At 31.0% G+C, this 15,994-nt stretch overlaps 1 protein-coding gene across 1 annotated transcript in view; it reads right to left on the bottom strand.

Moving 5' to 3' along the window:
* Positions 1-15,994, bottom strand: part of LOC145248269 (serine/threonine-protein phosphatase 2A catalytic subunit beta isoform) — a 61,409-nt gene that overhangs the window by 13,543 nt on the left and 31,872 nt on the right. Inside the window, exons 2-3 of the mRNA XM_080110140.1 lie at positions 2,504-2,713; positions 1,517-1,690 (exon numbers count right to left, since the gene is read on the bottom strand). Coding sequence (XP_079966266.1) covers positions 1,517-1,690; positions 2,504-2,713 — 384 coding nt within the window. The remainder of the gene's footprint in view (positions 1-1,516; positions 1,691-2,503; positions 2,714-15,994) is intronic.

Raw genomic sequence — 15,994 nt, 5'->3', positions numbered from 1 at the left:
ATAGGTAAATGCACAGTTTGATGTCAGTGCAAGAACTGTACACACAATTATTTGCGAGGAACTGAAGATGTTGTCAGGCTGTTGTTATGAGACAATTAAGATAAAAGAAGCTGTGACAAGGGTCATTGACATCCTCACACAAGAGGCCTTCTAGAAGTTGTTGCAATGGTACAAGTGCATTGCAGCCAGAGGAAATTACTTTGAAGAGAACTAGAGTTTCATGTATACTACCAATAAAAGTGTCCATACAAAAAAAGTATTGAAACTTATTTAAGGCACCTTGTTCAAGGTAACTTTAAGATTTTTTTTTTTCTTATTCTGACCATATTGGCAAACATGACAAAATCAAATCTGTTGCTAAAAAAAAAAATCACACCATACACAATTCCCTAACAGCCTTGATATGTTAACATTATATCAGGGACGATCCTGAATTGGCTTTACAAATGCTTCTCCATTAAAAATATTCATGGAAACGCTCGAAATCTACTCGAGGCCTGCCACCCAATGAAACTTCCTGATATTTGAATATTAGTTTTCCAAAACAAAAGACATTTTATTAGTTAACTAGCGGGGGTACCGGCGTTGACCAGTTGTTTGGAGGTGGGTGTGTGTGTGGGGGGGGGAGTAAAAAATAAGTGAAGTAATAACCCTGTTTAAATATGAAAAGAAAAAACAAAAACAAAACGGCATAAATAACCCTTCAATTCGTTAAAATTCCATTCCAGCTTTTTAAGCAACTACGAAGTAAAGAAAATCCAAACAGGTGTTCCTTCATAGCTGTTCCTTGTGAACAATCCCACAACGGTGTTAAGTGGTGGCGGGGGAAGGAGAAATTTATTAGAGAGAAAATATTTTACAACTTCCATTGATTTTAACCGATTTTGGCAGTGAACTCTCACCAGAAAAAATATAGGAATCTACGATTTTCGAGGAAGTGGAGAGGTAATAGGCCTATAACACACCTCAGATATTATGCTGCAGTTTGTGCATATTACATGAAATGTCTTCATTTTTAATCCTATTAAGGTCAAAATTAGAGGGGAAGAAATGAGTTCATTTTATATATATATAGGGATTATTTGTTAAATTCCTGAAATTTTGACATTGGTCATCCCCCTAGCTAAATTTTTTCATTTAGTATATTTCAAATTTCTGTGTAATAAATTATTAATTTGTAAAGAAAAAAAAAAATATGGAGGCAAAAAAAGTTGTTATTTAATATATGCAAAACTCAAAAAGAGAACTATGTAATTGCATGCAATAACTTGATAACTTTCTGGTTTGATGAGCAAGGGAAAGTTTAAGTTTTCTTAGCCAGTATAAGCATTTTCAGAAAAAAAATAAAAATAAAAATAAAAAAAATAACTGTGCCAATAATCGTGAAAGAAAACAGATAGGCCAGTCAGAATTTCAGTTGATATATTGATACTTGATTCAGACAAGATAACTGCATGTGTTAGACAATTTTTAATATCAGAAAAAAGAAAATCATTTGGGAATAGGAAGTACTTACCTGCCCATCTACTAATGCAGTTAATGGAAGAAAGTCAAAGAGATCTGTGAAGAACTTCCACACATTAGCATTTCCATATTTTCTTAAACATTCATCATAAAATCCATATACTTGAGTAATTTGTCTACTTTCATGGTTTCCTCGAAGTATAGTAATCCTGTCCTTATATCTAACCTAAAAAAAGAAAAACGATACAGCTTAAAAATTTTTTTAAACAATTTAGAGCAACAAAAAATTAGTTTTAATAATCTGATCAACAGAAACGATACTTGTTCATGTTGCTTTACAGAATTATTTAATCGGATCGTTAGAAAGGATTTATTGTATATGTTCTTGTTGTACAGCATTCATCCGAGGTGGGTTGAACCAGCTTCCTCCAAAGGAGGAAGTACCAAGAGAATATTAAATTCACGGGCAGTCCAAAGTTGGAGAGAAGTTATAAATATTAGTCTTTAGAAACTTGAACATTTTCTAAACAAGGTTACATAATGATGCCCATTTTCTTTCCCAAAGTAAATCGGTATTAAAAATAGAAAAAACAAATTTTTGAGCAAAAAGAATCATTTTGCATTTAACTTATATTTTTTCGTGTTCAATCAATCAATATAATATGATGGTCAAAATATTTTTTCCTTTAAGAATCATGAAGCTGTCAGGAAATATTATTTAAAACATTTTGCATCTATTCTACATAGAAAACCGACTTCTGCTATCAAAGATGGTAAAAACCTGTCTAAAACAATTTACCGAATGAAAATAGGATATTTAAATTGATAGTAATCCGAAGATCTTTTTGAAAAAAAATTTTTTTAAAAAATGTTTAGTTGTGAAACATTAAGAATAAATTTATTATAAAAAGGTAAACATGCCTTCAAAATGACAGTTTCACAAATTTTAACAAAATCAATCTAAGAATTACTATAACATTGATGTAGCCATAAAAATTCATGTGATTTAAGGATAAAAAAAATCCCTGAATATACATACCTTGAGTGCTACAAGAAGTGTAACAGTTTCCACAGAATAATAACCTCTGTCCACATAATCTCCCATGAAAAGATAATTTGTATCAGGTGATCTGCCTCCTATTCTAAAAAGTTCCATTAAATCATGGAACTGTCCATGAACATCTCCGCACACGGTCACAGGACATTTCACCTGCTGGACATTAGATTCTTTGGACAATATTTCTTTAGCCTAGAAAGAAGAAAAAAGTAGTTTACAAAAATATAAAATCACTAGGCTTAGTGTTTTCTATACATAGACACTGAAAGATTGTTTCGTGCAAAGTTCTTATACTATGACAACTACATTTAAAAACCTCTACAATTATGAATGTGTGTGTGTGTATATACATATTTGCCAGTTAGAATTTTAAAATATTATCTAAAAACAAAATAAAATATAAACAGTTATACTATGCTATAAAAATGTGACCTGACCTAAGTGGTCACTTATTGTTTGAATCTGTGAAAAAAGGAATGGTGAGAAACTTAAGATCTCTCCGTTGGAATATCTGAGTGAGTGAATGTTTGGCATCCAGTAGGATGCTTCATCCCCAGTTTGAACAAACTGATAAAAAAAAAAAGTTTGCACAGCCAGATAATATAACATTTTTAAAAAATTAGTCATTTTCTACTCTATATTCATCTCCTACATGTTAAATTATACACCGTATTATTCTCCTTTACTGATAATGAACTATTTCAAGAGAGCATATGAAATAAAAGCAAGGGTAGGGCAAACAGTAACAGCGAGAGAGGAAGAGAGTGATAGACAGAAACTAAGTAAAAGATGAGGGACTTAACAAGTTAATTGTCAACTACGACTCATTAGAACAATTTAAATGGAAGTTTCCGTTTCAAAACATAACTCAATTCCAAAACTGAGAAATATTTTGTATGATTAATGCATACATGAAAAAAGTTTTAATGGAACAAATGCTGATTAACTTTGCTTTATGTATCACAATGAGACATGTCCTATAATGAATCCATTGATGACTGTATCGAGTGCAAGAATTCAAACAAATAATTCAATACAATTAATTTACAACGCATTATATTGAATTTTAATACAAATACAGGCGTTGCATTGCGTAAAGTTTATTTGTGCCTAGATTAGCGACCACTCAGAAATACCAGGTGTCGTAAGCAAACACTGCACTCAGATATAAATATATTGTATAATTGCTGACTGACTAGCAGTGTCCCCATTAGTATGGTTCAAGCCATCTGCTCTATTTAATGTTATAAGACTAGAAATAAATACCTTAAAAGTCTTTCATGCTGAGAAAGAGCTGTTGCTGCTACTACTACTACTGCTACAAATCAAACCAATTTTTACAAAACTGCACGTTACACTTATGACTACTAACTGCACTATTTTTTTTTGAACATTGCTTTATCGAATAAAATAAATTTTTATTAAAAGAGTTTAATTACTTTAAGGTATGCCCCCCCCTCCCTAAGATAAGAAGTTTAATAAGTTACAATGAAGATTCAAAATTATTTATTCTTCATTAGCAGGACTCATGTACCAGCGTTGCCCGGTGGAAATATGCCCCTGCTTCACCATACTTGGAAAAAAAAAAAAAAAAAAAAAAAAAAATTAACTACAGTTGTTAGTGGGCACTGGCGCCGTGGCGAAAATGGATGTATTGTGGCGAAGTACCAACGCATTTCATATATATATATATATATATATATATATTGAAGTGTTTAGCCTCCAAACAATGTAATTTATATCATGATTTGTTAAAAATAAAATAAAAAATACTGAATGTTACAAAAAGAAATGTTGTGGAAATAAGATTGTTAGCAAAAAATAAGTTTGTTTTAGTTCGTTCAATAAACTTCCGTATTTTTTTTTTTTATCATTATTGTTAATAATGATAAAAAAACTGTTCAATTCAGTCACGAGTTAACATCCTCAAGTATCATAACAGAAAACAAAATGTTTTCCAATTGCATGGAGAAGAGAAAATAATTAACAAATACACTTGCGTATTTTGTTAATTGTTTTTTTTGTTTGTATTTTATTAATTTTTTTAGGAAAAATCTTAATCTATAAGGCGTAAATACTTGGGGAGCTAAACTCTCTCTCTCTATATATATATATATATATGAGTGCAAAGTTTTGTTGAAAATTCAAAGACTCGCGTTTTCTTTTTTATAACCTTCGTTTATTTCCTGGATTTTTCCATTACAGTTGTTTCATTAATAAGTGGCAATTTTACAATTTATGTTTCCATAAAAATATCCTGTCCCCACCAACTTCTCCAGATGTTTATCCATTGGATTTTTACAACAAATGGTATATTTTTAACATGCTAGACATCGTATTCGGGTATAAAGATTTCCAGTCATGCCTCCTCATTTTCTCCATCTATATATGAAGCGGTTTTAAACAGCACCAATCTACATGTAGTGTGTTTAATATTGGAGAAAAAAAAAAAAAAATTTTGTTGATCTTTTGATGGAAACGAGGATGAAGATTCTTATAAGAGATAATGGGTTTTAAACTTTGTACAAAAAAATCAAGTAAACTAGTTACTTAACGTTTGTGTAATGATTTTCTTTGTTGTAATTTTCAATCTTACATGCCTGAAATGACCTCAGCATTAAATGAACTTGACCTTAGGCACAATAATGTCCGTTAGTGATGCCATATTTTAATGTTAGTAAGCATTTGTTTATAAAGCGAAGAACTGCTTTTCAGAATATGAGAATTTTCAGAGCTCAGCCAATCAGAATAGATGCACTTTAAGGAAGAAGCTTTTATTAGTTACGAATTAGAAAGATAGAAAGATTATGTTAGGTTTATGTATGTATGAGCCAGTTACAGTTGGTGTAATCACAAAATCTGTAGAATTTCTCCCCGGTGACAACTGGTAGGAGTGAAAGTATTAAATATTTAGAGAGAAAAATAGGGAGTCCTTCCTCTAGAGATCTTGTGATTGTGATGGTGTTGCTCGTAGGATGCAATGTGGCATTTTATCATGAGTGAATGTGTCTAAAATGGTGTTTGAAAGCTATATAAAATAATGGCGATTAGCCTAGATGTATTTGTCATATAGGAGATAAGTCTTTCATCAGTTCATGGATTCAAAGAGTTAACTGTCGAAAATGAAGAGTGTTTCCGTCTTTAAATAAAAGGAGGAGTCAAAGATGATCACCTAATTAAAAATGGTATAATTCAACATGACGTGCAATACGTAATCATCATACTAAAGACTGAAAAAAAAATAAATAAATAAACAGAACAGGCATGTTAAAAACAAAATCATACTGAAACTAAAATGGTCACAATGTCCAACACACTTTAGGGCTAATGTTTAAGATTTCTTTTTTGTTTATGTAAAACACATTTAAAGAAATGAAAAGAAATCAGTCTTTTGTATTTTGCATTATAAACACCGAAAGATTCTAAGAATTCTGCATAAAAAAAAAGCGATTAAAAGTTAGGATAGTCATAAAATATTAGTTTTACAGAAATTTTTACTTGTTGGAATGGTAAATGAAGAAAAGTTTTCAGACAAAAATAATATTTAAATATTAAAAGTTTTTAAAATAGATTAAAAAAACAAAAACAAAAAAAAGTGATGGCAATAACACCTATATATACCAAATGAATAGGCCCAGTGAAACAAAGTATATTGTTATACATTAATGTTTTCCTATAGAAAAATTTGATGGGTGAGGTCAATTATGCTTAATTTGAAATAATTACTATTGCCCCTAAAACAATGATGGCAGGAGATATTACAATTAAATTTGACATAATTAAACATTAGCCAATAAGTGCCATTACTGCTCCAGAACTCGTGTGTGTATATATATATATTTTAAAACTTAATCTGACCCCCCCCCCCCGCTCCACATAGAAAAGAGAAAAAGAGTCTTATTCTCCTCACTATACAATTTTAATTGCATGATGCAGCATCATGCAACTTATCTGTAATCAAGATGGTCTAGTCGTTAACTTTAAAGTCATAACGGAGGATAACACTATCCTCATCAGTTACAAGGAACTGAACCATTTCTATTGATAAACAAGACTCGTTCTCAAGTAATATCCCAGCCTTACGGTAATACAAGCAAAGACATGTGAACATCTAAAATATTTACTGCTTTATTTACAAATAAAATCACGAAAAGGCATATTTTTAAAACACTTTAATCCATATAAAATGTAAAAATTTTAATTTGTTTTTTTTTGGTTTAATACGTGTTGCAGCAAAAACACTTGACAAAAAATGAAATTCCAGGAATAGCTGAGGGAGATGGTGAAGCCCTGGATGGACAAGATTTTCACACGCAAGGCCAAAACAACCCAAGCATGGCTGCTCAAAAATGTTCCTCACTATTGGTTGAGGACTATTGGCTGTCCACCTTACCTCAAGATGAACAAGCACACCCAGAATATGGTCGACACTAAGCTGCTATTTCCACTATAAACAAGGACATGTTCACCAAAGCATGCAACTCAATTTGCACCTGCCTCGAGATGGTCATCTCCAGCGACAGTTACATTGAAAAATAATGCAATTAACTGTTGAGTTTCTGCATATACGACTTTTGCATTTATTGCTTATTTTAGTTTTTGTCAAGTGTTGTATTTTATTCAGTTTATTTCAGCTGTTAGTCTATTTTATTACACCAACACACATGCTTGGTATTTTGACTACCGAGTGTTTTGTGACCCTACCCCCCAAACCTTTTCAAGAAAACATTGGAGAGGGAGGGAGGTCTAATATGAAAATAAGAAAATGATAAAAAAATAACTTATTCCAAAATTAGAAGACCAAGAATTAAAAAGATCCACAAAATAAGCCAAACATCAAAAAGTTAACTTTTTCTTCTGCTGCTGAGTTAGAGATACACTAGGTGTGTCAGAATTTCTTGTGAATTTTTGCCACCCTTAACACAAAACTGCAAATAAAATATAAAAAACTTGTAATTTCTCTTTTTAAAGTGGGTTGTTTATTTTCCTTATGGAATATACTTCCAAAATAAACTATTGAAGTTTTTTAAAAAATAGAAATATTTTTTAAAAAACAGTGTTTACAAAGTGCCTGCATGTATTCATGCAGCCATTTTGTTTATGTAATGAAATCAATTGAATTTTATGAGTGTTTCACTTTAAATCTCAAAATTTTTCTATTGGTTTAATTTTTATATTTTTAGGTTCAATGTGAAATATTATGCTCTTTCCAATAAACCGAATATAATATTCTAGACAAGGTTTTAAAAAAAATATTTTTTTAAATCCCCCCCCATTTTGAAACGTCTTAAAATCAAAATAATTTTCTCACCTCAAATTTATATATCACAAATTGAAGATAAAAGATCAATAAATAAAATAAGCTAATTTAAAACACACACACACAAAAAAAAGTTATTTGCAAATTTACCTGTAAAATCCAAAGTTTAAAACCTTTTTAAAAACCACGTTAAATTTTTTTTTGTTTTTTAAGTGAAACCTTATAATCTTGTTATAGTGTACACAAAGTTTCGTACAATTATGATAATTTTTTCTATTTCATTCAATATTTTTTAGATACTTAAAAAAAAAAAAAAAAAAAAAAAAAATATTCACTCTATAAAGGAATAAAATATATGGGTTTGTTTTACTGTAGACAGATTCGAAAAAGTTGTCACAAAACAAATATAGAACAAATAAATGTTATCAAAAGGCAAGATAAGTTACTTTTCTACCCAATTGGATATGTTTTTAGTGTTTGTATTTAATGTAACATGTTTATTCAGCTCAAAAAAACATACAATATTTACAGATGTATTGGGAAATTCAAAATGGCGTCCGACTCTCTCCCAGACGGTAAGTTTGGGAAAAGGAGTTATAAATAATAATAATAAAAAAAAAAAAAAGTCAAAATACTGTTAAAAACCCGCTGAATATATGTTACTGTGACATAGGCTGAGTAAGTTTCTAACAGTATTTTGTCTGTTTTTTTATGTATAACTTATTTTCCCAAACTTACCGCCTCAAAGAGAGAGTCGACTGCCATTTTAAATTTTCTAATACATCAGTAACCACTGTATGTTTTTCGAGCTGAATAAACATGTTACATTGAATATAAACACTAAAAACATATCCAGTTAGATAGAAAAGTAACTTATCTTGCCTTTGATAACATTTATTTGTTATATATTCGTTTTGTGACAACTTTTTCGAATCTATGTGTACAGTAAAATAAACCCAAATTTATTAAATCAAAAACTCATGTAGAAAAAAAAAAAAAAAAAAAAAAAAAAAAAAATTTGTTGAGTAGTTTGCATTTAATCAACGAAAACTGAAAACTGAAATATGATCATTTTTTACGTACGGTAACCCATATCGACCAACTTTATTGACTTCAAATATCTAATCTATATATATATATATATATATATATATATATATATAGAAAAGCGAAAATGTGTGTATGTATGTTCGCTTTTTGTGTATGTCCAAGAAGCGGTCGTTCGGCTCACAACTTAACTTTTTATATCACATATAAATCATAATATCTCCGAGTTAACGGAGCTCGCCTGTCTATTTAATTTGCTCGACTTCGGGAAGATAAATATTCAACAGTTTTCACTCGCCGCATGTGGATTAGGCTTTTTCGTATAATAAAAGCGACACTAATTCTGGCAGTATTTTTCTGGTCGCAATCGCCGGAAATGTCCGAAAGCAATCAGCTTTGATCAATGTGGAAATATTTTCCTTATATCAGACAATTGCTATTCAATTTGGACCCCCCACCAACATCTTGGGAAAATAAAAATAAAAAAAGCGTTCCCGAATTAAATAAAATACTACCCCGCAGTCAAAGTTTACCTCATTAAGTCATTAAAACGTGCACCTGTCAATTCTAAGTAATTAAGTAAATTCAAACGTATTTCCGTTAGTATGTCGTGGTGGTCCAGTGATTAACGTCGCACGTTCTTTTTTCACACTTTAATTTCCAACTTTGCCTCAAGGGTTCGGGTTTGATCTTCATACTCACCTACCAAAACCTTTTTTATTTTAACCCCCCCCCCGTTTTGATTTACCCAAAACCACACACACCTCCAAACACCCGGGCAACGCTGGGTACCCCCCGCTAGTTAATTACTAAGGGGAGATAAATGTTTCTTTCGTCATATAGTTACTATAGAGATTACTTTTGAAATGTATTTGGTCTAATGTGTTTTTACGTTTTGGAAATATTTATGTCCCTTTGAGGCCTCCATATTTGATAACTTGAAAACCCCGCTTTGGCTAATGGCAGATAACGAGTTGCAAAAATGCAGTTTTCTGGGATCCTTGCTTTAAAAAAATCCATCTATATATATATAAAAGCGAAAATGTATGTATGTACGGTTTTCCTCAATGTCCACAAAAGGCTTCTTTCAGAGAAGCGCTTGCTCGGTTCACAACTTCTTAAAACTTTTTATATCATCTTTAAATTGTAATATCTCAGAGTTACCCACGGAGCTCGCCTGTCTATTTAATTTTATTGACTTTCAAACGTTAATTATTCGACATTTTCCCACATTGGCACGCGTTACATTCGGTTTAAAAAAAAGCGAAACTTGACTCTAATCACAGGCCGAAAGCCAGTTGTCTCAAGAGAGCTAAGTAACGTTTGTTCAATGTTGACTTCGTCATATCAGATATCATTTCGCTCCTCCTAATAAACAGGGAGCGGGTTTTTAAAAACAAACAAACCGATTTATTCACCTCATTCAAAACTGTCCCGCACAAAATGCTTACTGCTGAATACCTATCGCCGTCATGTCAATCCAAAGCGCGCACCTGATTTAACACTTTACTATTTTCCAACTGCGCGTCGTGAAGGCTTCGTTTTTTCTTCACGGGCACCTGTTTTTTTTTCACATACCCTGAAAAACACCCGGGCAACGCCGGGTACCCCTCACTAGTGGAATATAAAATATAAATATGGACAATTCTTATAAATGAAGAATGGAAGCACCCATTGCTTAGTTTTTTGTTTTCTTTATAGGTAAGTGATTTTTTGGCATTTATATATATTTATTAGATTTGGATTAAGTTAAAATTTGTTGAATTTCGTGAAATCTTTTTTAAAAACCGATGAAAAAGAAAACCGCGAAAAAAAAAAAAAAAAAAAGTATTTTTTCGATTAAACCTTTCATTATTTTAAAATTTGGTCTTTGCTCATTTTATTGAAAAAAAAAAAAAAAAAAAAAAGTTTGAAATTACATTTTCATATTGTTATAAGCTTCGAAACAGTCTAAATAATCAAATGTTTATTCACTAGTTTGTAAAGGCGACTTCTGACACTGCTAGAGATACACCTAGGATATATTAAATAGCAAAAAAGTTTAATTGTATAAAAAAAAAAAAAAAAAAAAAAAAAAGGGGGGGGGGCTTTTTGTGATGGGCTGCACCAAACTTGCTATAAGCTCTATTACAATAACTAAAATACTGAAAACCGTAATGCTGAAAAAAAAAAAAAAAAAAAAAAAAAATCACATTTCACAATATGCCTAAAACCTATTTCATTTCATGCAATTAAGTATCCTCAGTAATTTATTAGCAAGAACAATTAAAAATACATTTTTTTTTTTTTTTTAATAGAGTAATACATTTAACCAAATTATCTAATCAAGTTAAAAAATAAGTTTAGAAAATTATAAATTGGATTAATTCAGAAATTGATAAAGAAATTTATATGGACATTCGGGGGAAGAGGGGAGCTCTATCTGAAATATTTCAGATTTTCATCTGAACATTCCTGCTGCCTACGTTTCTTTGCTTTTCATATAAAATAGATTTTAAAAAAAAACAAAACAAAAAAAAACAAAAAAAAAAACAACACTGTCTCGTCTATTCAGCTCCTACCCCCCCCCCAAAAAAAAAAAATTAAGCCTAATAAATGTTGCAAATTTGTTCCTCTTTCCATTAGTTTTCTATGATTTGGACACCATTACACTTATTTTTTATTTTTTTAATTAAAAATAAAAAACCTGAAAATATTTTACAAAAAGTTTAATAAATGATTGACCCACAATTCATTTATGCTATTCATTTTGAACTGAAACGCCAACTATGAATAGTTTCATTTTTCTCGTTAGAAAAGGTACTACACCACCAAAAGATAACTTCCCCGTGACAAATATTCAGAGCAGGATAAAGTATAGGCACCGCCAAAAATGGCTGAAAAATGAAGTTGTTTTTTAAAACGAAATTACATTTATTAAAATCCATTATTTCTGAGTAACTTTTTTTTTCCAGAAAGATAAAACCCTGAATTTTATCATATAGAAAACAGAATAATATAAAACTTTTTCTACTATTTTTAATTGAATTTTAAATGTTAAATTTTCCCAAAAAGTTAACAATTGACATTTTTTGTCTTGCACAAAAAACGTACATAAATATTTAAAAAAAAAAAAGCCAATGAGAAAATTGATCAACATTAGGAGTTAGAACTAATCTGAGATCAGGGTGGTCATGTTGGTTTCAAAAGTGAATTCTAGTTAGGAGCTGCCTTAATAAAAAAAATTGAAAGCATCTGCAACGACTGTTGAAAGGAAGCTGAGGATGCAAATCAACAAAGTTAAAAAAATAAATAGACATCAGGATTGGCTGATGATTAGCAGTTTCTACATTTTGACAAAAGTCGTTACGAAAATAACTTGCTGTTTTTTGTCAAGCGATTTACAGTTGATAAATGGTTTATAAATGTGGCTTTCATTGTGGGTCAATTCAAATCTATTGCAACACTGTTCAGCTATCTAGAGCCAGTGTTATCTACATCAGGCTGTGGAGAGGGGAGGACTCTGGGATCTAGTCGGAAACAAAGAGTGTCATTGGAGTCTTTGGAGAAGAAAAAAATACTGGCATATTTTACACTTAATATGACTAGTCTATTATTTGATATAAACCAGCCATAAGAATACAGGTTGACTCACATTAGGAGCACATGCATAAGCTTTAGGAGATTTGTAGGCCATAATCACTTAATTACATAAAGAGTCAGAGTTGCAAGTGTCAAAAAGAGGAATGAAAAGTCAAATGGCTTTGTGTTCCATTACAGCCTTACAATGGATAGTTTTAACAATGCTCTAGAGGTTGTGTTAAATTTATTTTTATCCTCTTAAAACGTTGCTAAGAAAATGGAGTCACTTTCAACAGTAGCATAAAAAAAACACAAAGATATTTGACTTGAAAACTGGCATTCCTTAGAAAATGATTATCGATAAAAAAAAAAATAAAATAAAATAAATTTATAGCGTTACCGTTGAGTATCCCCCCCTTCCATGCTATCTATTATTATTGGGACTAGATATATTCATAATTAAAAAAAATCTGTTTATTTAAAACCATGAAGAGGAATTATTTTCTCATTAATGAAGCTCAGTTATAAAATATGACTAAATATAATTAATGCAGATTTTGTATTTATTTTAGGGCAAATTCTCTAATTGTACACCATATAGTGATTTCAAAAGTTAAGATGACTTTGATGCCATCAGCTAGAATCAAAACAAAAACATTTAGCTCTTCAGTAGTATTTGCTGCCATATATCAAATCTTTAAAAATTAATGCAGTTAAACTTATAAATGCAAAGATACACATCAAGTTGACTTAAACTTGCCAAGTTCCAATTTTGACTCAGTAGCAGCTATTTTTACCAGCTAAAAACCAAATCAAATGTTATAAAAGTCTGAATCTCGTATATATCAAATTTCAAGTCTTTAGACCAAAAATTGACAAAGCAATTTGGTAGAAATCATTTTGCACGCATGTACACTTATAATATACTGACAGGTTGTCATTGCCCAGTCATAAAACATGATATTTTAATTTATGCAAATTTCATAATTACTATCATAGAATCAATACTATTGATCATTATAATCTATCCAATATACAGTAGTGATTTCAAAAGTTAAACATGTAGCTCTCCAGCCTAATTTGTTACCATCCAATCCAAGTCCATACGCATATAACTTATAACTTTGTTAAAGATATGAATGTATATTTGCGCATGCGTAGAAATAACACATTCAGTTGACTTATACCAAGTTCCAATTTTGACCCCTTAGCAACTATTTTTACCCATTAAAATTTTAATCAAATCGGTTCCATGGGTCCAACCCCTCTTTATCAAAAATTGAATTGTTTGGTAGAGACAGTTTCTCACACAAACGAACAAGGTCACATATATATATATATATATATATATATATATTACACACACACTATTGCTCCAAGTCACTAATTTTTCCAGATTCAAATAAAATAGGTAATAGAACTCATGAGTGAGAAAAGGTGTATATTTTGTACTTTAGTAAAACTAAAGATAAAATAACTAATAAAAATAGTAATACTTCAGTTAATAGCGAGCTGATCAATGAGTCACAACATCCACAGTTCTTGTCAGACAGTATTAGAGAGAAGATGCAAACTGGAGGCGAAAAGAAAAAGCGCAAAATATCAAGAAAATATGATTCAAGCTACTTGAAATTTGGATTTATTCAAGAACTTTGTACTGAACTGGACCCACGGCCTCTTTGTATTGTGAGAGTTTATCTAACGATGCCATGAAACTGTCAAAACTTGAAAGGCACTTGCAATCAAAACACCCAGATTTTGCTAAGAAATCACTTGAATAGTTTCAAAGAATGCATGAAGGTATGAAAAAAACAAATAGGTGCTTTAAAAAAATATGGTTGTTGAAGATAAATCTCTGTTAAAGGCTTCCTACTTGATAGCACTTCAAATTGTGAAAAATAAAAAGCCTTCTACAATTGAAGACTTAAACCTTGCATGTTACAAGCCTGTGAAGCAGTTTTGGGGAAAAAAAGCTGTTCAAAGATTAAAGGTAATTCTTACGTCTGCGAACATTAGGCGCAGAATTGAAGAAATGTCTGATGATATTGAAAAATCAAGTTATAAAAATGGTAAAAAAATTCACCATTTTATTTAATTTGATGAATCTACAAACGTGAGTAACAAAGCACTTTGTTTGGGTTGAGTGTGAAGGAGAATTACAAGAACTTCTTTGCTCACCCAACTTGCCAGATAGATCAACTAGCTTTGGGATTTTTAAAGCACTTTATATTTCCTGGAACACAGAATTAAATGCAAAAAAAAAAAAAAAAAAATGCATATGTACAGATGGTGCTGCAAACATGACTGAATATCGCTCAGGAGTTGTTGCAAAGGTAAAAAAAAATGTTAGTCACTGTCTACGCACAGCATTATACATCGTGAGCATCTTGGTGAAAAAAAATGTCCCCAGAACTAAAGTCTTATCAGATTTTCTTATAATCATAAATAAAATTTGACACAAAGCACACAATTCTTGAATATTTGAAACCCTCTGCAAAGAAATGGGCTCCCAATATACTCACCTTCATGCTGAGTTAAGCTGACTTTCGAAGGGCAAAATATTGACATGACTTTTTGTCTTGCGTGAAGAAATCAAATTTTTCCATCAGCAAAATAATCAGTAATTTCAGCCGAGTGGGTAGCCAAGCTTGCATACCTGGCAGATCTTTTTTCTCCGCTAAATGAACTAAATGTATCTTTGCAAGGAAAACTTAAAGACGTGTTTATAGTACAAGGTAAAATAGATGCTTTTCAAATGAAAATATCACTGTAGCAAACATTTGGCAGAAGGAGATCTACAAATGTTTAAAAATTTTGATGAATATATGGGAGAGAAGGATCTCAACTGGAGAGTGGTATCTATTATTCAACAGCATTTATAGTCACTGATAAAATATTTTGATTTTTATTACCCAAGTGAAGAAGATCCTAGGCTTGGAAATATGTGGATAATCGAGCCGTTTGTAGTTATCAAAGAAAGCAAATTAAGCATGAATGAAAAAGAAAGCCTTATCCTTCTAGCCTGTGACGACAGTCTCCAAGCTAAATTTCTGGCTCTCTGTAAAAAAATGAATACCCATCACTGAGTGTGAAAGCAATTAAAATTTTGATTCAATTTTTAACAACATTTATGCAAAAAGGTATTTTCATCTATCAAGATAAATTAAAACACGGTACCGCTCTCGCCTTGGCATAGAAGCAGCTTTCCGTCTTGCAGTGTCATCATTGGAGCTGAATCTCCACATAATGTCAAATAAGCAGGAACAACCATCACATTAAAAATAGGTAATATTTAATTTTTTGTTTTGTTTTTTTTAATAATTACTAACTTACATTTAGATAGTGTATTTCATAAAAAAAAAAAAAAATTTCTGATTATTATTATATAAATATATTTACAGTACCAGTTTTTTTTTTTTTTTTTTTTTTACACAGTGATTACCACTTATCAAGGCCCGGAAGCCACTCAGGGATAAGGGTTATTGCAAGTACATTACGTTAGTGTGGAGATTTAATGGAGTGTTTACTTAAGGGGGCGGTTCATTAGGAATTTGTTAACATTAGACTTGAAGACATCCAAGTTGTAGTCCGGAGGGAAGCAGGCA

Source organism: Euprymna scolopes, chromosome 26 (assembly GCF_053919585.1).
Source record: "Euprymna scolopes isolate OS-2025 chromosome 26, ASM5391958v1, whole genome shotgun sequence".
In the NCBI taxonomy this organism is placed as follows: Eukaryota; Metazoa; Mollusca; class Cephalopoda; order Sepiida; family Sepiolidae; genus Euprymna; species Euprymna scolopes.
The sequence above is the reverse complement of the archived record's forward strand: the minus strand, read 5'-3'. Positions and strand labels throughout refer to the sequence as shown.